This window comes from Myiozetetes cayanensis, unplaced genomic scaffold (assembly GCF_022539395.1).
Source record: "Myiozetetes cayanensis isolate MyiCay16 unplaced genomic scaffold, myiCay2020 scf6-25, whole genome shotgun sequence".
Taxonomy (NCBI): domain Eukaryota; kingdom Metazoa; phylum Chordata; class Aves; order Passeriformes; family Tyrannidae; genus Myiozetetes; species Myiozetetes cayanensis.
In genome coordinates, this window is record NW_026087853.1 from 12,843,958 (window position 1) to 12,870,823 (window position 26,866).

At 42.7% G+C, this 26,866-nt stretch overlaps 1 protein-coding gene and 1 long non-coding RNA gene across 2 annotated transcripts in view; both read left to right on the forward strand.

Moving 5' to 3' along the window:
- Window positions 1–26,866, forward strand: part of LOC126651012 (uncharacterized) — a 292,912-nt gene that overhangs the window by 205,927 nt on the left and 60,119 nt on the right. The window lies entirely within an intron of this gene.
- Window positions 11,762–26,866, forward strand: part of CLMN (calmin) — a 72,060-nt gene continuing 56,955 nt past the window's right edge. Inside the window, exon 1 of the mRNA XM_050336473.1 lies at window positions 11,762–11,913. Coding sequence (XP_050192430.1) covers window positions 11,832–11,913 — 82 coding nt within the window. The 5' untranslated portion in view covers window positions 11,762–11,831. The remainder of the gene's footprint in view (window positions 11,914–26,866) is intronic.

A 26,866-nucleotide genomic window follows, 5' to 3' on the forward strand; every position in this document is an offset into this window, starting at 1 on the left:
CAATGAGTTCTCATAGAATTTACATTGTGTTCGAACTGGGTGCTAATGGCTCCTGACCAGTGCTCAATGCCTGGTCTGTGGGAAGAAACAGGGAGAGAGGTGTTATATTGTGCATTGTGTGTTGCTATTCCAGCTTTCTGAGAAAGAGGAGCTGTTAGAAGTTGAGGACCAGGGTGGGAATAAAGCTGTGGCTTTTACAGCACATAAAATGCACGAGGTGAGAGCTGACACTGATTGTGGCTGTGCACTCAAGGCCACTGCTCCGGGGGGGAATCTGCGCACACGCACACACAGACACACAGACACACAGACACACGACATGGTGCTCCCAAATATAACCGATGGCTGCAGGCCTGTCTCCTTCGGTCTCAGGAAATAGCTGTGCTTCCAATATTTTTCCTTCAGAAATGACATCTACTTGTCTGCAGCAAAGGCACTATTAAGCAGATTGCAATCCTTTCCCTATCAGCTGGGAACTGATGTAAAACTGATATATCGTCTGTTCAGCTGTGCAGGAAAGGCAGAGCAACCCTGTGCTTTCAGCTGCTCAAAAATCATTGAAGTCAGCTCAGAGATGATGAGATTTCTCAAAACAATAAGCACCACTTTGTTTGTTTGTTTGTTTTATTCCCCTTGCTCCATTTTTGCACTTTCACCTCTAGGATACAAGTGAAGCATATTTTATTAGGTTTCTTCCACTACTGCTGAAGCAAAAACATACTTCATCGCTCCCCCAAATTTTCTTCCTAGCAGGAAAAGAGGCTTTTAAGCAAATATGTTTTGCAGCAGCACTGACAAGAAGCCTGAGCATTTCTGGTACCAGAGGTGCAACCCCTTCCATAATCTGGAGAGGTTACTGATGGCCTTTGGTTAAGAACTTTGGAACCATTCCTGGTAAGGGTAGAGGGTTAAGCATGTGCAGTACCAACTGAGTTGCTCGAAAAGAACATATAAAAAAGAATTGTGCACAGGTATATCTCATACCCTACCCCAAAATATGAACAAATAAAAACTCTGATCACTGTTCCTTTACTTTTACCAGCCAAAATACAGGCACTGTTTTCTGTTTACACAGGCAAAAATGAAACCACATGGCTTTCCTGAAACTTCCTCCACATGAAGACATATGAGTGTAGCAGCTTAAAAGAACTGGTAGAAGTAGGGCATAGTAAACAAAGAGCATCCAGTCCTGTAAATTCAGTCCTTAATTCAGAGAAATTAAATGTCTTACACGTGATCATGTATGCCCAATGCCACAGCCAAAGCCAAAACAATGTCCAGATTTTCCAAATGCAGGTGCTCTGAATTGAGTGAATGATGACAATGATAACATCCTTCAGGTGTGTCACTATTTGTGTTTTAACTCTCAGTACACACCTACATGGGGAAGATGAGCTCTTGACAAGTATCACCCAGTAGCAGGGTACCCACTGACTCCCTGAGCCTCTCCATGATGCCATGTCAATGTTACAAGTCTTTGTGAAGTTGCACGAGAGGAGCATGAGGCAGTGGGTTCCTGTGCACAGGTGGGTATGACTGGCAGAAACAGCACCAAACAAATCAGATGTTCACATGTTTATGCTCCAACAACACTTCTATTTACTCCCATATTCACTAATTCCTTATATATGTGTGTTTATAGGTACATACATAGATTATTTTATACACACTTGTGGCAGAGAGGTCATACAGGTTAGACACAAAGAGAGTTATGAACTGTGCTTAGCAATATGTATTTTCAAACGTTGTGGCAACGGTTTTGACTATAAATTCAGATAATGTCACAAAAAAATGGACTGCGTGGTTTAGTGACTGTCTTGCTGAATTGATAGAAGAGGATTAAATTATAATTATCAAACCACTCACCTTTGTCAGTGGATCTAATCGCAATCTGTTTGATAGCAACAAAAAATGCCGTCTGACGGCAGCTTTGTAGCTTTGTGAATGAGTGAATTAGTTCCCACTGGCTGAGCACTAACTGCATACTGTTATCACTTCACAGTTGCTCTTATGACTTTTGCTTTGCTCAATGGCTTCATTTTCCTAGGTAGAAATCTGTAAGGAGTGGAATTAAAACTCTTTGAGCTAGTCTGTGTAAGAGCTGGAAAAATGAAAAGAAAAGCAATACCCTTTTAAGATAAACTTCACGAAACTAAAGGCAAAGGGCCATTAGACAGATCCTGTGATATGGCTTTTATTTTACAAGTCATTATACTTCATTCAATTAACCCACTTTTGAATACGCTGTACTGTGAGTATGGCACATCTTCCAGAAAGGCATGCTCTCTCTCTGAAGACATCAAGAGTTGGCAAATCATCATTTCTCTGGATGACTGACTCACTATTAAAATCTCCTCATTTGGATTCATCTTGGCTTCAGCTTCTGGCCATTGGTTTTTGTCTTTCTTTTCCCCAGTGTATTTAAAAAACCCTTGGGGCCTGGTGTTTTCTTCTTAAGAGGAAAATTAACTGTATATGTGAAGAGCCCTGAACACTTTGCCTCTTCATGAAACACTTCAGTGGTGTTTCTCACCAATGATCATAAGAAGGAGCTCCTGGGCATACACATATTTTTAAACCAATTGTGCAATAAAATGCAACATGATTTTTAAATGCTGGTAAAAATTACTGAATACAAAAATTCAGAAAAAAATTCAAAAATGCAGAACTCTCCAGCACGATTACATGTCATCACACTTTCACCTCATCCTGGAATCTCAAAAAGCTCCCATAAAAGTTCGTTTGGATCAAATGGGATAAGCCATTGACTTGTATAATAACACACGAGTACACCAAAGAAAATCCTTGATTGTTCAAGTTTTGGGCAATTTGGCAGCCTTATCAGATCTTAACAAAGCTAGGAGATTTGTCACATTTTTACCTCAACAGTTCTCAGTATTGGAAACAGTTATTGGTGTTGGGACTTCCATTCAAACCTATCACTTACTACTGTGTTGGTTTTGAGAGGTAGAAGATTGCACCAAATGGGTTTTTTAGCAGTTCTTCTAAGAGAAGAATTAGAGTGTTTTCCATCTCCAAGCTTTCTTTTCAAATTACACCAGTTGAAATTTGTACTATGACATCTATGATCATCTGCCAGTTCAAGTCAGGGGTGTTACAACGTAAATGGATGCATTCCTGAATCTCTCTCAGAAGCAAAGTACAGATATTTCTATCAAAGCTGACCTAATATTTGCCAAGTGATGATTGCTCATACTCTTGCCTTCTTCTTTAACTGTTGTTCATTTTTACAAAGAAGTAATTAGACAGGGGAAACTAATGAATACATACATATAAATCAATCTGGTTTTTAGCTCCTCAACTCATCTCTGTGATACAGGTGTGACCGGATGATGCAGGGGGAGGTTGGACATGGGGAGAGGCAACTTTGATGAAATCCTCATGCTGAACCACTGGCAAGTTATCACTTCAGCCTGCATTTCTATGCTCATGCCCACACAAATACCTACACACTGAGCACAGAAAGTTCTTTTTGGTGACACACACCTGCCAGATACCACTTTTTGTTTTATCTCTAGATGTTTCTGTGTAAAGGATGTGTTTAAAAGCCAGACCTTGATTTGGAAAATGCATTTGGAAAAGGGGACAAGAACAGATGAGAAGGAAGCAGGCAGCCTTCCTCTCACTAGAAACATCCTCACTGGAGTGCTGCTCTCCAAACCAACCCTGAGGGCCCAGCTGACCCCAGCAAAGCAGGGACATCAAAACTTGGTTAAGCAAAAGCTCCACTGTGTGTTCTCTAACGTGACTTTTAAAGTGATTAGTCTTTAATGACATATTGGTTAAAGGTTGATAAACCCTGACAGATACTTGTACTTAACTGTGCTCAGGTGAAGTACCACCAACCATGACTTCATGTTTGTAAACTGCTTGTACAGACACCACAAGGACATGTCCGACATTTCTAGAGCTCCTCAAGGTCACGCTTTGAAATACAGTACAGAGAAACTTTCTAAATCATCAACTTCCTTCTGCTACAGAACGACCAATGGGTTTTAATTCTCCCTATTTTCAGAGGCTTCTGGCAGAACTGTGACATTAAATATTCAGGGAAATACAAGTAAGGTTTGAAAATGCCTGCTCTGAAAGAGCTTGGAACCATTAGTGCATCTCATACTGCAAAAGCCTCTGCCTGGCAGGTTATGCATCAAAGTCATCCACTTCTTACCTCAAAAAATTATTCAGTTTATTTATCAGCTACAGGGAACAGGCCCTCCATTTGAAGCATTTATATATTTCTGCTACTTTACTTCCAAAGCTAATATTGTTTGGGAAGGCCAGGGAAGAAATCTCTTCTCACATCTCTTTCACAGTCAAGCTGACTTGACACTGGATGTAAAAATGAAACCCCTTCTTCAAACAGAAACAAACAAACAGGAGGAAGGTTTAATTACTCCTGTGGGGTGCTGCATCGGCAGGGAGTTTAGCTGACTGTTGCATTTGAAGAATATTTGACACCTCCAGTGCTGTGAAAGAGGTCAGGCAGTTCAAAAGGAGCCTTCTTGCTTCCTGGCTTCTAAAAAACTAATTCATTTTGTTACTATGATGAAGTACTCAGAATAGATCACACATAATTCATTCCTCCACAAGCATTTCATTGCAAAGATACACTGGTTGTTTTCTAAAATATCAAATAATATTTCAGGGCTACTGTAGTTTTTGTATCAGGCAGGTTATGCCAGGAAATTACAGAAAATTACAAGAGATTTGAAATCTGCAGATGAAAATCTATGTGTAAAAGCCAGCAATGGTAGCATTATTTTTATAGGATCTGCAACTGTAGTGCTGGAACACTAATAACTACCTGCTGCCCTGCTTCCAATCCTAATATTCATGGGGTAAAAAACAGACCTTGCAATCTCCATTTTCTACTTGCAGCATTCATTTCTGGTTGGTGTTGGAGCAGGCTGATTTATAATTTACCCCACATTAAATATTTGTAGTTATGTCCAGAAATAGTCTTTGCCAGTGAATATTATTGCAGGGGCCTTGACTTGTGTCTCCAGGGAATACAATGAAAGTACCACAAGTTTCTCTGATCAGGATAATTCAGGCAGAAGATGGTAACTTGTCTAGCCAGGGTCACTTGAAGCTGAACATGGTGCCACAAAGAGGGTCGCCCCTGACCAATTTCAGCTGGATTGTTTCTTCCTGCACAATTTCACCACCTTACACAGCCCTGTGGAATCCTACTGTCAGGCATCATGGTCTGCAGAGACACTCACCACACCAAGCCACTGCTCTGCTGTCCCTCTCTCCTTCCACGCAGTAAGCCCTGCCACAGCATAGGCCCCTCCGTTTCTTGGGTTGTTGTTTAAGGTTCTGCTTGAACCAGACCAGCAACTCTGCCTTTGCATGGGGATCAGATAGGATGAAACCACGAAGCTCACGTTATGGGAGCAGGTTGTAAAGAGACGGAAATGCCTAGGAGACACTTGGATGCTCTCAAGGTGAAAACCTTACTTACTTTTTGGGTCTTTTGCCTGGCCTTTAGGGTGCTATATAACACCTAGCAATGGAAAAATTATTCCTTTTCTGGTAAACATTGTAACCTTTGTTCAGTATCTACTTGGGCAACAAATCTTCATAGCGTGCTGGAGCAGAAGGGAATCTGAAGGTCCTGAATTCAGTTGGTCACAGACGATTGAGAGCAAGTCAGGCTCAAAGGGGCACAATTACACAATGTCACATGGATGCATCCTGCAACCACCAGAAACAGAGGAAAACCAGAAGGGGAATAAAGGGGAAAAAACAACAAACAAGTTTCCAAAAACTAGATGGATCTTTTCCTGCGTCAAGTCCTCTCTGAATCAAGGAAGGGTTTTGCCCTAGTAAGGGAGGAGATTTTGAATGAAATGCTCATGGCAACAGAAACAAATCAGCTCCACAAGTACATAATATTCAAATGAGTTTTACATAACTACTCTCCTTTTCTTCCAACTTCCATCTGCATGGAAGAACAGCACAAAACCAAACAGAAAATAAGTAAACCAGCCTGAAGGCCAGTGAAGGACCTTTCTCTTTGCCTCTGTCAAATAAAGCATGCATGTTCTCAACAAATCACACCTTAAAATAAACTATGCTTACTGAAGCAAATGAAAAAAACAACAGAGGAAGGACTGAGAGCGACCCACACAACCCTGCTCCTACCACACCAGCTGCCCTGGTGAAGGATCAGAAGGACCTCACCTGCACAGCTCTTGCCCATGGAAGCTGTTCCTTTGATGTCACACCATCATCCCAAAAGACCAACTCTTGAAAATAGCAAGTGCATTTTGCTATCAAGTTGGTTCAAACAAACTTTACCTTGGTAGAAAGCAAATAAAATAAATTCAGCTCCCATGTCAGAAGGCACTGTAGCTCCTGGCATTACTGATGGACTGTGTGACGAAACTTATACACAACACTTAGAGACCTTCTAGCAAGTTCCATAGCCTATTTATTGCCATTACCTGACAACAGCTGTGAATCAGTGTGGTTCATCAGTGTGGCCTACATGGTGGACTTCTGGGAGTCAAGGAAGGAGGAGGCACAACAGAGCAATGGAAAGGAGGCTGGCCAACAACCAGAGTCTGTACTTATGCTCAGTGGTACACTGAGGCAGGGCCAAGAGTCGCTACCTCTCTTCCTCTCTTAGCACCTGAAAGGGACCAAGAGGAGGATGGGTCTAGTGGGGCACAGGACTCCTATTTTTAAGCTGGTGTTCATTTTATTGATAACATAAACTTTATAAATTTTATTAATTAAATCATTGCTTGTTATCAAACTTTGGCTGGAGAAGTAGAACACACATCTAATAATACTCTCCCTTGCCTTTAAAGGAGTCATAAAGCACTTACATTTCATAGCTTATTTGGGGTTTTTTTGTACATGACCTTACTTCCTGCTCTTATTACAATACCTCTTATTCCTTTCACACCTTTTTCTGAGTGTCTCCTGTTTACTTGGTTGAACTCAGACTGTCTTTTTTTCTCCTGACTTTTCTGGTGTTTTGCTTTGAAAATCTGTTTTACATGGTACCCCTCCCATTGTTTACATGTGTGTGGGCAGAGGAGCCAGACTAAGCGGTGGCTGCTGTCAGACAGGGTAATAGAATTGAAATCTTCACTTACCTATTCATCTGGGAGAGCTGATGAGTCTTTTCTCACGGCTGGCACTCGTTGGTGTTTCAGATATGGTCTAAGCAAGGAAAATAAAGTGTTGGTGTTGGTGAGACCTATAGTGGCATGATTATTGCCTTGAAAGTGAGTCACCACTCAGGTCAGGTTGTAATGTAAAATTACATCTGTATCTGTAAAATATGAGAGTTAAATAAGAATGTGGATTACTTTTCTGTGTTACAGACTTTAACTTTCCTCCCTCTTTCTCATTCAGCTATAGGGTAAGATTTTACATCCTCTTTCTGGAAGGCTTCAGAAAGACTAAAAGGATTAAAAAATGAGTGAGATTCTCACTTTCTCTGTAGCCTCTTTAACAAGCCATAAGATCATGCAAAACTCAAGGGTTATGCCAGTAGTGCAGGGGCAGGATTCAAACGCCCACGACCTTTCCCAAAACACTATTAGTCATGGGCAGAGAAGCACCTTGGAGACCTCTGGCATTCAACAAGGATGTTTTGGGAATGTAGGCAGAGGGAGGTCTAGGAAGGATCGGTGGGAACCTGGTTTTGTAGCTCTTTGGCCAAAGCAGCCATGGATGGCTAAGGATAGGAATTTACACTTCTCCGAGATTTGGGTTGAATACATGCGATATTTTCACACAGGTGTACCTATTGCAAGATAGACAACATCTTTTTCTGGTTACCATTGGTCTGGAACTGGTTTAAACAAAGCCAGAAAAAAACCCATTCCTGGAATGAGTGTTCATATGCGGAACTCTGTTTATAAAGGAAAAGCAATTTAGCTACAATGGCATAAATATCTCCCTTAATTTCAGAAATAGCGTCCTTGCCATTTTAGCAGGAGCCACAAGGCACCCTCCATCTGGACAGGCACAAAGCTGAGCTGTAGGATTTCACCATTTTGTTCCTACTATCACACAATCTACAAGTAGAGATTTTATTCTCAAACTGAGAATTCAACTCATTAAATCACTCACAGGTAAGATATGCAAAGGATGGGAAACGAAAACATTTCTAACATCTTTATTCTGCATACTCTAATAAAAAAAAGATGAAGGATATGTAGAGCAGTGGTAGGTTCCCCATGAACTTCCTATCAGACTCCCTGCCTTCTCATATGTGACCAAACTCTATTTTTAATAAACCTGTTATTATAGTTCAGAGTCTCTGCCAAGTGTTTACAGCGTTACCCTAAGTAACAAGTCTGAGCCAGGGGACTTAATTAAATGTAACCTGCTTTTTCAGTTATAGAATAGTCCTTAAACATCAAAAGGCAAGTGGACTTTGTTAATAAAATCTGAAATCACTCTTTGTTTAAGAGTTCTTTATTCCTCACTGTATACAATCAGTTAGTTCTTAGAAGGCATATAGCATTTTCACAGATAATTTCCCACAAGCATTTACAGATTTTACAAGTAATATTCTGGCTTTATGCGAGAATCTCAGATTTCGTACTTTCTTGCTGAGCTGATTCATAGACCCCAGCTTGCGGGGAAGAACGTAAAAAAATTAAAGAAAAATGTTTATAAAGGATGCCCTTTTGGATCTCACAATTTTTTAATGTCCTTATAATTTTAGAAGCTTACCTTTCCATTTTGGAGTACTTGGTTCTGCATATATTGCAATTATTTTTACAACTATCTAGGAGGAGGTTCTACCTATGAGGGCTTTTTCTAACCACAAAGCTGGTTTGGTGAAGGTACTAAAGACTCTCGGATGGACAAATGCAGGTGGCATGGTTGCTGCCTCCCTGGACAGAGCTGCACACCTGCTAAGTGAAACTGACTTTCATTCACAGCAGCTCACACCCCAATGTATTAAGATGAGGTCATTGCAGCCTATACTGATATGTGGGGCTAGAAACTGGAGTGGTCAGACCTGGCAGATGGGCCTGAACCCCCTGCTGAGGTCCAGCCTGACTCTCTGACAGGAGAAGGGGCGGCTGCTGTGCTTATGGTCTCGCCTCCATTGGCGCAGGAAGAGCAGGCAGCCCCAGCCTGTGCTGCTGCTGGACCGCACCAACCTCTGCCATCGTGCCTTCAGAGGGCAGGTCAGCACTGAGCAGGTGCTTTCCCAGGTAAGAAAGGTTTAATGCCCTTCTCCTCCCTCTAAGCGGAAGTTTTAACTTCCCTGTGCCCACAGTGTTAATCATTTACATCTTAAACCCAGCCTGACTCTGAGATCCAGGCTGTGCAGGTCAAATGCAGCCATCTGGCAGGCCTGGAGATGTCAGTGGCATGGGATGCACCCTCAGCTACCATGACAGTGGAGCTGGGCACCTCTTGCATGAGGATAGGGAGGAGGGTGAAGGCAGTAATTAATTCCAGGAAAATATGCAAGAACAATGAATCACAGCTGCAATATCACACCCCAGGTGGGGCTGGCAGTGAGAAGTTACAGCAGAAACAGTGTAGTCAACAGGACCAGCACAGTGAATGTCTTCCTATACCTGGCACTGCTGTGGCTACACCTCGAATCCTGTTCAGTTTCAGGGCCTTCACTGCAGGAAAGACATTGAGGTGCTGGAGTATATCCAGAGAAGGGCAACAGAGCTGGTGAAGGGTCTGGAGCACAAGTTGTGTGAGGAGCATCTGAGGGAGCTGGGGATATTTAGTCTGGAGAAAAGGCAGTTCAGAGGAGACCTTATGGCTTTCTACAGCTACTTGAAAGAAGGTTGTAGCCAGCTGGGGGTCATTCTCTTTTCACAAGCAACAAGTGATAGGACAAGAGGAAATGCTCTCAAGTTATTCCAGGGGAGGTTTAGATTGGATATTAGGAAAAACCTCTTCACTGAAAGGGATGGTCAAGCATTGGAACAGGTCGCCCAGAGAAATGGTGGAGTCTGCTGCTGAAGATTGCTGACTGGTTCGTTACTCCTCGTTCATTTACCTTCCTCTCGTATCATCCCCCTTTCTCCAGCTGGCATGCTGACCAGAGCAAATGGCCACTGGGAGGTCTCAAGAGCAGGCCAGTGCAGACTGGGACAGGCTATCTAGAGAGTTCATGACACTCCAGCTCCTGGAAGGTGCCCACACACAATTGGACAAAGCCTCAGCTGTCCCCATGTGGCACTGAAGGCAGTCCTGCTTCGAGCTGCAGTGAGGATTGGGGACCTCCAGCCACCTCTTGCAGACTATTTCACTGATGCTGTGAAGTCATTCACATGTTTTTCCCACAGCCACACTGGCTCAGTTTCCAGCTCCACCTCTAAATGTGGTATTGATGCATTCAGCCCTCTCAGATAACTCCTGGAAAAAACAGGTCCTCCCAGTGTAAAATGAAGTCAAAGCCCAGCATTGTGATTCCTGCAGATCTGTCTGAGTTGAGATGCTTTTTCTTTTTCACAAGCTGTTTTCTCTGCTCCTTGCATTCAGGTTTATAAACTCTTTGTCATGGTATCCATCTGTCCTTACACCTGTGCAAAACTTTCCAATCTGGGTATATAAGCAGCTGAAGACTGCTCCACTCTTGGAGACTACATCTTAGGATAGCTGACTGCTGCATGCTATAGTGGTGATGAATCCCTATTAGATGCTTAAGGGATGACTTTGCCTTCTTACCATCTCCATCTGATTTTGAGGAGTAATAGAGAAATCACCAGAGCAGGCTGTGGGAAGAGCACAGCATTCCTGAGCTGGGTGAAACAACTGGTTTTGTGGAATAAGTGTTTGCTTGGGATCACATAAACACTTCCAACCTGAAAGAACCACAATTTCTAGATCCCAGTTTGTTTATATTTAACTTTGTAGATCTCCTGTTGTGTGTTCTGCTAGTCTAACTCTTGATGCTATACTGGTCTGACTGGATCGTGTCAAAGTTTGCTGTTTACATTATACAGTCGTCATGGTTTGAAAACAGGCACGTAAGTACAAATAGTAGCATATTGTAATGAAACGCGTCATATGCGAAGGAAATGTTCATGCTGTTCACCAGGTTTCTAGCAAACAGCTCTTAGTGACACTGCAGAGCCGTGGTAACAATTACTGTCCAAGTTTGATGAAAAAAGGTGTAAATGAAGACATCCAATGTGAATATTTACCTCAAAGGAAATTTGACAGCCCAAACAGACTAGCAAGAGCAAGCTAAATCTGTATGCAAATATAAGTGTTTATAATGTATAATGGTACTGATTTGATCCCCACGAGGAAAACCCCTCTACTGCTCATACTTTCGTTCTTCCATCGCTGCCGTGGCTGCATGACAATTATTCTAGGGACGACCCTTCTCCAGTCCCCAGGCACGGCAGGACACACGCTCGGCGTTGTTCGCAGCCCCCCCGGCAGCGCGCACGGGTCGCTCTGTGCGGGATGTGCGCGGGACCCCCTCCCGAGGGGGCGGCCGGAGCGGGGGCGGTGCGGGGGCGATGCGGGGGCGCGGCCGCCGCTGTTGCGGGAGGAACGGGAGGCGGGCAGGGCAATGCCCCGGGGGGCACTGCCGGACCCCCGCCCCTCTCCGCCCCGCGCCAGCGCTCCGGCGCTCCCGGCCGGGCGGGCGGAGGGAGGGAGGGAGGGAGGCGCGGGAGGGATAGGAGGGAGGGACGCGGGGCGGGGCGCAGCCGGCGTGGAGAGGGGCCGCCCCTCCGCCCGCTCCGCTCCGCTCCGTGCCCGCCGTCGGTGCCGGAGGAGGCGGCGGTTGCGGTGGCGGCGCCGCCGGCTCCCGCCGCCCCCTTCACCCCCGGCCCCGCGTCCCCATGGCCGGGCAGGAGTGGGACTGGTTCCAGCGCGAGGAGCTCATCGGGCACATCAGCGACATCCGAGTGCAGAACCTCCAAGGTAAACCAACACCCCCGCAGAAACCCCTCCCTCCGCCCCCGCGCCGCCCCGCTCCCTGCCCCAGCTGCTCCCCGCGCCGCTCCTGCCTCCCCCGCCCGCCCCCCGGGCCGCCCTGCGCGGGCTCCCCCGGCCCCGCGGAGCGGGGGCGGTGCGGGTGCGGGGCCGGGGGAGGAGGTCGGCGGGGCCAAAGTTTCCCCCGAGCGCGGCGCCGGCCCGTCCGGCCGCGGGGAGCCCCGGCGCTGGGGCGAGCGGCGCCGGGCCCGGGGCAGGTTCGGGGCGCGGGGGCTCCGCAGGCGCTCCGCGGGCGCTGGGGATGCTGCGGCGGCGGGGGCGGCTCAACCCGTGTTCCCCTCGGGCGGCGCTGCCACCCACAGCCGCCCCCGAGCGCCGTCGGGGAGGGAGCTGCGAGCTCCGGCTCGGCTCGGCTCGGCTCGGGTCGCTCCCGGCCGGGGGTATCTGTCCGGCTGGGCGGTGCGGGGCTCACGGTGCCGCTGTGGGTAACGGGAGCCTCGGTGCGGGGTCCCCGCGGGGCCGTACAGAGGCGCCCTCCCGCCGTCCCTACCTGGAGATCCGGGGTCACTCGGCCGCGGTCAGGGCACGACTCCGGGTCTGGAGCAGCGCGATTTGAGCGGAAGCAGATGGCTATCAGAGGACTCGATTTAATGTATCTTCTAGAAAGCTACTGTTGAATAAACATGGACAGAGCTTTTGGATAAATCATCTACGAGATGCTCTTCTATTCTGCCACAGGTTTTTCAGGCGGAAGAGATGCAAATGCCTGGGTCTGAAGGTAGATCGGTGTCAGAGTAGTAGTAGTTTCTCCAAAGTTATGTTTGCCCCTCACTAGGTAACTCGTCGTGATTGGCAAGGACAGCAAGAATCGATGGAAGAGGAAAAAGCAGCAGTGGTTTATGGGAGAACAATTTGTTTAATGTAACATACCAGTCTTAATCAGTATCTCACATAATACTGTGATGTATCTTTATGTTCCATACAAATAATAGACTTGAATCAGAGGTCATTATCTCTTCCTGTCTATGCATAATTATATTAAGGCACTGTCTACTGGCAGAGCAGTGCAGTTGCTGGAAATTAATTTTAATTTGGATTGATTATAGAAGATGTATAATTTATCAGAAGAGAGTCAAATTAGCCATTCTTTAAGCTCTGATGTTGTATTAATGCAGTTAGCTGCTGATGGGGTCATTCCACAGCATTTTGACCTGCATCATCCTAACCTCTGAAATTCAGATTTCGAGTACAGCAAGAGCTGTTGATCTCCCCTTGGGTTTTGACTGTCTCTCATTACAGTGTAATTCTACATTTCTGACTCTTGGCTCAGTCTCTTTGATTCTGTGTATTATAGCATGGCTGATCTCTTGTTGCTCAAAACTGTAGCAGATTCAATCATTAATCATGGACATTTTTTGAGAAGGAATACAAAAGTAATCTGTTCTTAAAAAGAGTAATAGGTTTTTGGCTTTGCCTGTCAGTCATTGGTAGAAGAAGGAGTTAAAACTGGAACTTAAAACTCATTTATAGAGATGCACACAGCCTTATCAAAAATTCCTGCAGTCCTGTAGGAGAATGCCATCCTACAGAGCAAATTCCTTTGAATGACATTATGTTCATGAAAAAAACCTCCTGTTCCCTTCTTACCATACAAGAGAAATTCTGAGACATATATTAGTTGTCACCTCACTTGCACTGCTAAATAGGGTTTTAAGAAGTTTTATGCCTCATGTGAGCTCTTATAGGGGAGAAAAAGCATTTGTTCTAAGGTGCTGCTCCAAAGCAAGTGATAATATCTGTCACAAAATATATGATTTGTAACACATAGTTCTCACATTATCTTCTAGAGATGAAAAACATTTTACAGATGGTGAGTCTGATACTCATGAGAGTGTGATTTTTGTCGCTTGGGAGCTTGGTGGCAGAGCATGGTGCTTCTCTTCAGAACAGTTTCTTGTAAAATGGCAGCATATGCTCCATGTTTTTATGTAGTAATTGAACTTGCTCCTGCTTTATAATTCAAAATTCATTCCCTCCTCTCAAAACAATGTGATCCGAATCACTGCTAGTATCATTCCCTATCAGTTGCACAATCAGTAACAGCCTGGATGTGCTAAAAAGTCAAGAGTCTGCAATGAAAAACTAGGTGAGCAGGATGCAGAGTTTCCATCAGCACCATGAGAGCTCCTGCAGGGCCCTGCTTCCCAGGGCCACACGAAGGACCTCACGCAGTGAGGGGCCTCGTCTGCTGCTGCATCTCCAGCTCCTGCAGCGCTCTCTTGCAAGACCAGCTGTGCTTAGAGTAGGTGCTATGAAGTGGATAGTTTGTCTTATTCCAGAATGCTCCCTTTCAGCGGGACATTCTGCATATGTGAAGGTGCTTCCTGGTCTCTGGGGAACCCATTATATTAATACAGACCCAGGAGGAATAAGGAGAGGATGGGAGGCAGCAGATAAATATTTGCAGATATGAACAACACATGAAAACACTGAATTTCTGTGTGCAGCTATGGAGACTTCTGCTGCTGATGCACAGAGCCAGACAAATGTGAAGTCTGCCAGGCAGATAGAGGCAGTACAGTGCAAGCCATCCTGCCCAGCAGCTGATGGAAGAGCCCAAGTGGTGATGACCATGCAAAAGGGTCCTGAGCAGCCTAGCTGGTAATAAAGTTTCTGGAGGAATCATACAGCCATCTGCTGTAGTAGTTTTCCGTAACCTTTCTACCTCCTTTTTTAAAAGCAAAAATTGTTCATTTCTTTTGAACACTTCTTCATTATGCCTTAGCTAAGCTGTAGAGCACTTCTGATGTAGTGAAGATGGCATATTTGAAGATGGCATATGCTGTTTCAGTCTGTTACATCTTCCTTCTCTAGTTTGGTAGTTCCATATCCAGGAAGGATCCAAGATGCTGGTTACTGGGAAGTGTCTGCTCTTCTGGAGATGCTTGTGCAGTGGCATAATCCCACTAAATTGAGAACTTTTTCTAGGCTCATGTGCTGGGTGCAGAAGTAGCCTCAGGGACTGTACGTTTTGTCATGTAACTAATGGGTGAAATTATGACCTGTGTAGGTTTTTCAGTTTTTCCACAGTGAGACTAAAATTGGCAGAAAGGGGTAAAATTTACTAAATGGGCTGGACATGGGGGAGGAGGGGGCAGTTGATTTTAAAAATGGGATTACATCTAGATGTTTAGACATAGGTGCATAATGATGGGCTTCTATTTTCCCTTTCCATCAAGAGATGAGATTTTTCCATTTTATTTTTTTAATAAAAGAAGTGACAGTTCAAAACTGTTGCAGCTAAGTGATGCTGAAAGCCAGGTGCATCTGTTCTCGACAGAGGTGATTTCAGAAAACAGAAGTGGAGAAGAGGGGAGAGAAATGTAAAGAGGGAACAAATGCCAGGTGTGGTGATGCACAAACCAAGTTCCTCTCTCGAGGTCTGTTCGGTTTCTAAATGCATTCAATAAACTGATCCTCTTCTGCTCTTTGTTCTGTTTTTACATTCTCCATAGTGAATTTCTCCACTTACTGAGAGAGAAAAATGGGAAGCCTGCGCAGAATGTAGGAGAGCATCATCAAGCAGTGGAATGCTCAATAATTAATTTCCTGCCAGGGGATGGGTTTTTTCTCTCTCTCTTTCTTTCGTTACAACACCAGTGGGAACATTTTGTTAGAACACAAGAATATTTTAAAATCTTCCCTATTGGAAGCTTGATTTAGGATCATCAAAAATATACTTCCTTATTGCCATTGCTAGAAAGAGGCAACATCCTCAGCAGGAATTAATCTCTTTTAGATGATATTTTGGTTGTGTGCTTTGCAATAGTCTGAATGTATGCTGAGTAGTACATATCCTTCCTAACATTCCTTGGAATGAAATATGGAGATGAATAATTGTGCAGTCAGAAGTTTTGTTCACCTCTGGCAAACAAGTGATGTTACCACCATTTAAAAATAATTATGGTTTGAATGTTCATTTTGTGTATTTATAATAGAGTAGATGGGCTGAGATGGTAGAACTCTACCATTCTGCTGTCAGAAGACTAGACAAGGTCCTGCTACTTGTCATTTCACTACTCACTCAGGGTTTGGTCCAGAAACTACAGAAGCTCCTAGATGTTTATTCCTTGATTTCTGAGATTTAAATACTTTTCTGAGTCTCAGCCTTGCTCTGCTGAGGGGGGCATGGCCTTGAAACATATTGGGAGGGCAGGTGCTATAGTCAGTCTTGAAAATGTTTCTCTCTGTGGTTTTCATTTATGTATGAAGCATAATTCTTACGACTTTTGCACTTAACTACAGAGAGTAATAATTTTCTTTTAATTACAAGATACAGCAGCATGCAGCTTGTTTGCTATAGCTTGACATGCTTTTAAAATACATGGAAATTTTACAAATCGAAGGAAACCTTTTTTATGTATCCATTCATTCTGACAAAAGTAACATGCTCTAACTGTTCATTACTTTTAACTCTTCTAATACTTGTCACCATCCTCAGCAGGATTTCATTCTGCCTGTAGGCATGCTCACTGAGTGGAGTTCTTTGTAGATTTCAGTGACATTTGGAAGGATGAAATTGCCTGGAGAACCTTAGGCAAAGCCCTGTACAACCACAAAATGATCCTATTCTGTATAAAAGTGCAGTTAAGTAGGCCCAAGAATTATAAGTGTGAACCCTACCAAAATAAAGATTCAGATCCAGGTATAAGAAGCCAAAGTTAATGCTGGAAACATACATTTTCTGCTGGGGATGGTCTTTGTAATGGCAGCCTCATACCTGACAGTATTTGTCAGCAACGGAAGGAAGACTTACCTGCTCCAGATGTAGGAAACCCTGGCAGTGAAATAAAGGAGCAGTGAGAGGTAAGGCAAAGTGCAGATTGCATGTTTCAGCATGCAGTTTTAACAAGGTCAATCCCTAATTTCTCTAACAAATTAGAAGTCTGGGCTCTCTGTCCCCCTGAATGGATGAAATGACACCAAATTCAAATCATGCCTGGTAGCTCCACAGTCAAATGAACTCATACACTTGTGTATTAACACTTTGTCTTAAGAGAGACTGTTTGGCAACTGCATGGACCTGGCTTGAGGCATGGGTTGATGTGCTGTCACTTGCCAACATCAAGTCTTTCCTGGGTGCTCTGTCTTTCCTGGATGAGCTGTTGTTCAGACACTGACCAGCCTCAGCATTAGGAGAGCTGGTGACACCTCAGATCATATCAGTTGCCTGAAGTTGTGGTTTAGAAATTACAGTCTTCAAAACACTGTGTTAAAACTAGTGATGATTTAAAAACATAATGTACTTTTCATAGCTCTCCTGCTTGTTTTTTCTTTTGTTCACTTGACTTGGACAGAAATTCAAGCAATTTGGTTTCTCCTGAAGACAACTTCAAGGTTATGCCACTTGCCTCGTGAAGTATATGTAGCATCTATTTTGAAAATATTACGAAAGAATGACTTGATTTTCAGTTTTAAAGAGAAACTTCTATTGGACTAGAAGAAGCAACCTTGGGCATTTTGTCTTGTCAGTGTCCATTTAAACATTCGTTTATGTCCTATGCTGTTTAAAGTTTCAGTTGTTTCAGAATGATTCTTAAGGCCAAATGTCTAAAGGGGAAGAGTGAAAAATCTGTCTCGTCATATAGAAGTCAAAAAGATTTCAAAAATGTATTCAGGAATAGAAATTATCAGATAAGCAGTGAGATTTGTGTCAGTGCTGGGGTGGTGAAGGGCATCACAGCACCTTTTAAGAAACAAGTGTCATCTTCTACATGTCTCTGTACCTGCTATTCTATTTTTATATCTCCCCAACCAGTTAAATGCAGGGACTGTAGGTGGAGGATTGCAGGATGGATTTGACTTTATTATAATTGCTGCATTTTTTGGTGGAAACAGCTGAGCTGTGTTTTAGCTGTAGTTTGAGGCTTCATGGCCATGAACACAAGTTCTTCTAAGGATGCTCGTAATAGCAACAACCTGGATGCCTCCAGAGTGAATGCCTGTGGACCTGTAAGCTGCAGGCAGAAGATTTCTTTATAAAACCAGAAATCCCACTGAATCTGAATAGATGTTGTCAAAAACATTTAAAAGATAACTCTAATCTCTATGCCCATTACTTAATTCAGTGGCATGATTCAAGATATATTTGTTGAAATAGTGTAATACTTTGAAGGATTATGTTAATTACTTTCTACAAATTAATTTTAGACATAAATTAGAACATATTTTATGTTGTAGTTTCTTGAAAGTTACTCCTGATATAGGTCAACATAATTCAGAACTAGTGTATCTATGAAAAAATGAGTTACCTTGTTTTTTATACTTTTAATGTTGGCAGCTTTTACTGTTGGTGGTCAGAAATGAGACCTTTCTAGGCTGGTGTTGATTTGCTTCATTATCTTTTTCTCTTTTGGTAGTGTAATTGGTAGTATAATTCCAGTTGTTTACAAAATAAATGCTCATTAAATATGTGTCACAGGGTGAATTTTAAATGCAAACATTTATATTCCAGTCGTTGTTGTATTTAGTGCATGTATCCCCTTGGATCTTCATCCTGTCATAATTAAGACTGGGAATGAATGCACTTTGTAATGTCCCAAGCTGGGTGAAGAAGTCCCTGCTCTTGTGCAGTGTTCATTACCAGGAAACACATCTGTTTAGATGCTCCATGTGTCTGAATTCATCCAGAGCCCTGCTAAGGTCAGAGATGCTCTACCCATACCCATAAAATAGCCCAGCTAGATCAGCTAGTGTCACCAGCTACATTTTTATTCTTCCAGACTTTTTTTTCCATATGTTTTCTTCAAGAAACCCACATAACAGTGCACTAAACCCTTCAGTGATCAGTTGGCCCTCTGTTGTTCATATGTTGTGAAAGCCATGTCACAGCCTGAACTGTCCATTTCACAGAACTCCAGCTGAAGCTCTGAATTGCAGCCAAAGCAGAGGGAGCATTTACATGCACAGGCTGTCTTTCTGTTGTGGGCTAATGGTCAGATAGAAGTCCTTTGGCATTTTGTTTCAGTCTTTGTGAAGAACCCCCTAATGTATATCAATAGGTGTTTGGTGTATGCAGTCAGTGTAGTTCATAACTAAAGGCTGATTATGCTTTTCTTGGCTCAGTGAAAAATGGGAAGGGCAAGAGAGACCTGGCTCCTTGACAAAGGAAAGCAATGCCAACAAAGATAACTGTTAAAAACTGATCCTTCATATGACTGCCTCTGGACATGTGACTAAAGTTTTCTGGCTCTTACTGATATTCACAATAAACATAAACTGCAGTTACAACTTAATAAAGATACAATATTTACAAATAATGTAATATGAAATGTCCACTTCAGACTTACTGTCTTGGATATAAGGAAAGAAACATAAATCTGTCTGGGCTTTTTACCCAGGGAGAGTAGCAAGGCAAACAGAAGGAGGCACATGAGGAAGAGTGTGGTCCTCAGAAGCCTAGGGAGGGACTGTGGCCAGTACCTTCATGTCATACTTGAACTTATGAGTGAGAAAAATCCTACCCGAAAGAGAAGATGACCCTTTAGAGACAAAATTCCCATTGACTCTCCCTTTTTGACCAGATACTCTGTAGGCCTATTTCTGGTACAAAACCTGAGTGATTCCAAGAGTAATTGTAGAGTAACTTTCAGAGTAGCTGGGAAGAATTTGGTCCCTCTCCTTGTTCTCAGGTTCCAGGCTGGGTAGGGGACTTCCTGATGATTAATGCCACTGAACAATATTTAGTTCCTGTTGCTCTAATTTTTTTCTTTTGTTTGGTTTTTTGTTTGTTTGTTTTTGGGTTTTTGGTTTTTGTTTTGTTTGTTTTGTTTTGTTTGTTTTTAAGATCTCCGTGGATACAGGACAAGGAGTGATTTGAAGTTTTAGGAAATCTTGCAAGACTTTCTGCTTCTGCCTGTTATGAAGAAAAAAGTTGTTAAGGGACCTAATGTTGGTTAAAAGAACTTGTGTTCAGTCTTCTTCCAGAAGTTCATTTGGTTATTGACCTTGCCTGAAAGAAGACAGAGTATGAATTTTTACTGCCTAATCTGATTTCTTCTTGTAAAGGTAGACAGTCTTTTTGATGTATTCAATGTTGACCTTTCAAAACTGTAAAACATTATGTGTTTATCAGAAGGATCAAAGGAGATAGGAGTTTTAATTGTCTTCAACAGCAGTGTTCATGAAGAGGAAGCACCATGTTTTGGTTTCTAGTAAAGTTAAGGACACTATAAAATCCTTTGTCTAAGCTGCAGATGACAGCATCACTCATCGTGAGTTTATGTTAGTTTAAGAATTTGGAGGTCACACCAGCACAAGTGAGGAAGTGAGGAAGCAGTTGTGACCCTGGTGATGGTAGCCCATTTCTGCAGGACAAGGACAGTGCACTTTTCCTGTCCAGTCCCAGGCATAACCAAGAGGGGCTGTCCTCAGGTGCTGAGAGATCCTGATGTAGCTGGGGAGGTCTGGAAACCTGATACCCATCTGTCACAAAACTGTTTGGAAACTAATTAATGCAGAAAGTTATGTTCAGATTTTGTTTCAACTAGTGTGATATTAGTACCTTTCAAGCCCCTGACACCCTTTAGTTTTGGGGAAGGTCTAAACATTATTTCATTGCCTATCCCACAGATGGCTCTAGAGCAGTGTTTTTTTCACGTAGGATCTCAGGTTTTTTCATGCATATTGAGTCCTTTGCTTTTATGCCAGTTGCAGAAGCGCTCTGAATGCCTACAGAAAGCTCTGAATGAGACCCCATGTTGCGTCACTCAAGCCAGTAAACAGTTTTGCCATTTAGGCACTTAATTGCGAACTCAATGTTCACTTGACCTCTTATATTCTCGTTTCACTAATGAACCAAAGCTTAGGAAGAGTGACTGACTTCAGAGCTGCAGCACTTTGGGCTCTTTGAGCCAAAGTTTCCACTCATTTAATTTATCATACTAATGATCAGTTTTGGAGCCTAAACACAGGAGGTGCGTGGAAAATACGGCGTAATGTGCTAATGTGATGTCCACGTGACAAAAAGATTGGTGTAGACTGCCCACTTCTTGGCTTTCTGGTCCTGCTACACATGTGTGTTCTTGCACGCAGCACCCTTGCAGAGGAATGAAGGGGCTGTTCTGGATGTGGAAGTAGCATTTAGTAACTGTGGTTTTACAGAGAGGGTCCAAGCTTGACTTCTGGTACTCATATAATATGGATGCCCATAGGTTTTCTTTCCAACTGCTTTGCATTTGTCTTGACTGATGTTGAAATGTGTTCTTAATGCATTCTAGCAGGGGTTTATTTCTGTTTTTTAGTATTTGAGTGTCTCTTGGTTTTGATGTATTTCTCTAGATGACACGCTTATGTTAGGCTTGAGGATCAAAGACACATGAATGCCAGAGCCAGAGGATTTATTTCAGAAGTTATCCAGAAAGCCTAATGACATGCTTTTCTATGTGTGAACATGCAAAGTTTTGGTGCAGCAGGCCTTGAACCTTGGTATTCTCTTTTCAGGGTGACCATTGTAACTACCTGACCAAATTCCTCTCTTCACACCTTCTTCTTCTCTCCTTCACTACGTGACAGCAAAAGCTAACAGTGTCCTCTAACAATTCATGTAAACTGTAATATACATATATATACTGCCTTCTCTGTAGTAAACCTTTACAACTTGATAATTACCATGAAGCTAAAGAGCCATTTTTCATCCCTGCATGTGGTGCTCCCGTGTTTGGTGGCAGGTGGTTTCCTTCTGGGTTTGCTTGTGCTTGTGGGGGTTCTCTCCAGTACACACCAGTTGGTGGGAGTCTGCAATCAGATTTAATTTAGGCTTGACTTAGAATACAAGAAGAACAAAATGTTTGTAGAGTGAAATAAAGCTTTCTTCTACTTCTCCCTGTTTGTGAAGATGTATTTTTTGATGTCTCATGTTGATCATCTTTATGAGTTGCTAATTGTCATCTTCAGGTAGAACTTTTTTCTCCTTCAAGTGTTTTGGAATTACCTCAGTCAAGATCCAAATTAGCTGTGCTTGCTCTGCCTCTTCTTACTATGTTTTCAGTTCTCTAAGTTTGTTCCAGGAGTTTGTTTGCTTTGTTTTAAGTATGTGTTGCTAGAAAGAAGATAAAGTGAAGCTGGGGAAGGAAGAAAACTTGCTGCTAGATGCTGGAAGAGGGTAATTAATGATGAACATCTCCAGGAACTATAATTTGTTTTCTTTGAGGAATGTATGCTAATAAAAGCTTTCTGCTTGCATGCATAAATGAATCAGATTAAATTTTATCCCAGCATGAACTTGCTGTCAATTCATGCTCTTCAGTTCAGGTTTCAGAATCATCCAAATGTTATTTTATGAGAACAGTGCTATATCTACTGTCCTGAACCCCTGTCTGCCTTATGCATGGGTCTGAAAGAGCTTGGTGAGGTAGAGAGGAAGACTGAGGAAGAGCTTGCTTAGGGCATGGATGAGACATTTATCTTGTGTGAATGTAGAGAAATACCTACCTAAAGATGTCTGCCTGCCCTAGATTATTATAGGAATATGTTCTGTAAGGGAGGAAGTCATAGAGTTAAACAAAACTAGAAATAGGACAGCAATCATATTCTGGTTTTTCTTAGTGCAAAGGTCATAGAGGAATGAAGCAATTAATTGCCTAACCTTTAAACATGGTTTGTAATGGAAGCTCTGCAATATCTGAGAGCATAGGCGGCTTTGACTTGAAGCCAGTTGAGGCTGGTGTCTTGTGGAGTTATGGCTTGATAAATAAGCCGTTCTGACCTGCTCCTGGAAGATTTCATTCCTTCTTTGTTCACAGTGTCTCAAGCTCTTTGGTATTTGTCTGGTGATCTCCATCTAGGCTTGGCTTCATGGACTGAGCAGAGGAAAAAGCATTGCCATTTAGTCCCATGATTCTTAGAGATGAGTTACTAATACCAGAAGGAATGAATAAATGGCAGGTGCTTTGCTGAGCACTTTCCCACCACTTTCTCAATCTTTCCTCCTACCAGAGCATGAGAAGTGCTGAGGCCTGGTACCTCCTGAAATAGCCTTGAGTCTTCCCTGGGCAGGTCCTCCGCACTGCACATGGGTGCTGGTTTGCAATCAGCATGTGCGTAGGAGCTGATCCATCGCTTAAGGCTTCTTTGGGAACCCCAAAGAACAATAATATCCTGTTGACTAGAGTTTTACTATTTATATCCATCAGCTGAGCAGCCACCTCCTCTGCCTGCTCCCTAGTTACCAGTCTGTAAATCTCTCTTTGGACCCCGTTGCCTACTTCATGGTTGACAACATCGTTTTTAATTTCAAGATGAATTTGTTTGAGACACTTAGATGAGCAAATGCATGGATGAAGAAAGGCATCAGCTTTTCTTGCTTTGTTCACCTATTTGGTTTTTGGACATTAGACAAAGAGACTGGCAGGAAGCTAACCTAAAAACCATGGGTATCATTAGAAAGCAATACAATACAAAGAGGAAAACAATTAGATCCCTTATAGATAAGTTTGTGGAGAGTTGCTGACACACACCTGTCAGATTAAAGAATGAATCCTGCCACCCACGTACTCTCCCAGCAGTTTATTCCTTTCTTGTTTTTCTACCCATTTTTTTTCTGCAGCAGATTTTCAATCTTCTTGAGTAGAAAAGGTGCCATCTTCTTCCAGAAAAACCCTTCCCTGGCTTTGAAACGTAGGGAAAAACATGTCAAATTTAGCCTGGTAGTTTCTAGGCTTCTTTTTAAATGTGAGCCTTTTAAGAGAGGCTGTACAATTTACTTCATAGAGAAAAAATAGTCAAACCTGTTGGAGTCTGCTAGAATGAAGTGAAAAGAAAGCAATTATTTCACTGTGAGCTTTTATGAAGATTTTTTAGGCTCCTTTCAGAAAATAAAGTGTCTTAATAACGGGACTTAGTTATAAAGTACAGTTGCTTCAGCTCCAATATGGATAAACCCATCGTGGAAGAAGAAGCCATTTCTCTTGGTTGGTGCTAATTTTAATTGTGTGAACATGGATCACGGAGTTCCTTAATTTTGTTTTGGTACCACTGTGAATGTCCAGAGACCTGTTCTTTTCTGAAGACCTTGCCAGTCTATCTACCAGGGAAGTACCATATAGCTCTTGGCTTCCTGGTTCCTTCTTCTCCGCACTTTGGGAATGTGGCGACAATGCTGAGCTCCCCTCTCCTGTGCTATCGCTCCCCAGCTCCGCCTTTCGAGACTTTCTAGTGCACGTGCATCCTTCTTGTACTGCAAGGTACTGCAAGCAAAATGGGGCATGTTCAGCAGTTAAAAGTGAACTAGGAATACTCGGAAAAACCAGGATATTTTCTGAAACCATTTTTTAATTACAGTGAAAGCTTTGTGCTTATAGAAAGTTTGGAGTATTTTTGGTACCATCTGGATACCTAAAGCTTGGACAACAAATCACTTCTGACATAATGACGAAAGTGTATAATACTGTGTTCCTCTAACCCATGTCTCATTAATGTGGAAGCACATGGATTTTCCTGCAAAATGTGGATTCACCATCTGTGCTAGTATTCTGTGTATGAAGTGAAAGACTGCCCTTTGTGTTATGACTGCAGTGGACCCATTCTGCTTTTACTGCCTTCTCTCTTGGACCAAATGGGTAAATTTACACCAAACAGTACTTATTGCTAATACTTATTTACCTTACATCCAATGCGGGAGTTATCAAAATTTATTAATGGTGAAACTCACAAGATTAAGTGACATTTTTCTGATATTCCCACTTCTCCATTCTTTGACATTCATTTGCTTATTTGGGCTGTGAACCCCTGGTCTTGGGGAAACTGTGAATTCCTTGTATGCCCCTTGTAGATGTCCAAACCTAAATCGGGGAGTGTGTAAAGGACAGTAACATTAAGAGTTAAAATGTTATAGGCAGATTTAAAATGGTGTAGGTGAGTCTTGCCCATTGAATGTGTTGCAGCTTAGTTTCAGACATCAATTTTCAAAGTAACTTAGAGGTTATTTACCTTCAGAGATAGGCATTGGCATTGTGGGTCTGATCTAAGTCTGGGGATCCCCAGCTTCTCTGTACTTCTCCACTCATGTTTGAACTGCTCTTTAAATTCTTCTGCCTTTATTGTGGCTCTTTTTATATTTCCAGAATAATATTTAAGATTCTTATATAGAATGTGTTGCAAAGCAGTCTGTCTTTTCACCGTCATGTAATTTGAGTATCACAAAAAAGATGTTTTATATGCTCTGAAACTTTATTCCACTATTATATATTTGATAGCTTCATTCATACAAGCTGGCACTGATGGTTTCCAGAAGAAACCCATCAAACCCAGGGATCTTTAACCATCTTATTTTTTTCTTCATCTCTCTCAAGTCCTTCTGCTTTTCCATATTCTAGACCCTGAGAAACATATTTAGGTAAGTAAATAAGTATATTAGCAGTAAAAATTTAATCTGCATCAGTAAGTTCCTGATGTAGTATGACTGAGCACAGCACAGTTAAGAGACAGATTCTGTTTTCTTGCACTTTCAGTAGTTTTACTTCTGAAACCTCATGGGGATGAGCTGCTTTATGGAAGATATTGATCTGCATTTTATTAAAGGGTTTTGATGTTAATTTGTATACATTAGTAAATAATACCAAAGGGGAAGGAAAGGGCTTTAAAAGAGATTTTTTTCTCATGTGTTGTGAGCAAGATTCAGTATCAGTTGAGGGGTTAGGCTTCTCTTATTCAGGTGAAGACAGTAAAAGTAGGACAGCAAAAAGACAACTGCTCCGAAGAGGCTGAAGCTGGACAAGCTGGTGGAGCAGGAACGTGCCTGATCACCATTCTTTGGAGACAGGTCCATCTGTCTTCAGGCACAGTGAATGACTCTAACTGGGTTCAGTAACAAATTGGAAAGAGCAATAGTGAAGCCTTTTTTGGGTCCTTGAGGCTAAATTCTGGTGAGGTTTTGCAAAGTTGAAAGCACAGGGGCTGGTGGTGGTCGGCAGGACATCACCAGAGAATGTGCTGGAATAGCGTTTTCTGAAATGAATGTCAATAGCAGAGACTTGAACATGTAGGAAGATAAAATCCTATGATTTTGCCTCCTGGGATGAGAAAATCCAAAGCTGTTCACTGGGGACATGGAGGAGGAGGTAGTTATAGCATAGGAAGCTAAGAGATTTTAATGCTTTGTTCATGGCTTAGATCCACCAATCATGAAAATGCGCAACCCCCAGCAATTATAAGCTGTTAGGCTTGCCTTCATCCTCCCTACTTGTCATATGAATTTCTTTGCCTGCAACTGGGATTTGATCTTGCACCCACTGAATTTTTTGCCACTGAGCTCAGTGTGGCTAAATCTGGCTACTGCAGTGGAGGAGCTGCTCATCTGCCTGTCTCACATGCACAGAGTTGCATGCTAAGGCTCCGAGCACACAGTGAGGGTCCTCTAGGGGCTACAGGGTGGCTGCAGCCAGTTAGTATAAATATATCTGCCTGCAGTCCGAAACCCTGAATATACAGAGCTACAAACCAGAATTGGGTCTAGATCCTTGGATCACCCATGCACTTGTCCTTGGCTGGCATGTTGTCAGGTGAGCCAGCAGCACATCTGTGCGAGAGGGGTGATGTGGAAGCCCCTGGGTGGACGTTGTAACAGCTCTATGGGTTCATTTGCTTAGGTGTAGGAGTCTTTATTATGGCTTCTGGCCTACTTCTCAGCAAAGCAATTAGCAAGTCCGAAAGGTCTTGCCTCAAGGCTTTCACAAGCCATGAATTATGCATTTAATTCTGTATCCTGCCTTTCCTTTCTCTTACATGCTCTTTCAGATCATGTAATGTTTTATTTTCCCTTCACATGAAATCTGACAGCCTGGTGCCCAGAGCAGGGGCACAGGAAAGCCTTTTTGTCATCTATTCCCAACATACAACTTCTTTGTCTGTTTGTTTGTTTTTTTCAGGTGGTGTTTTTGAAAGA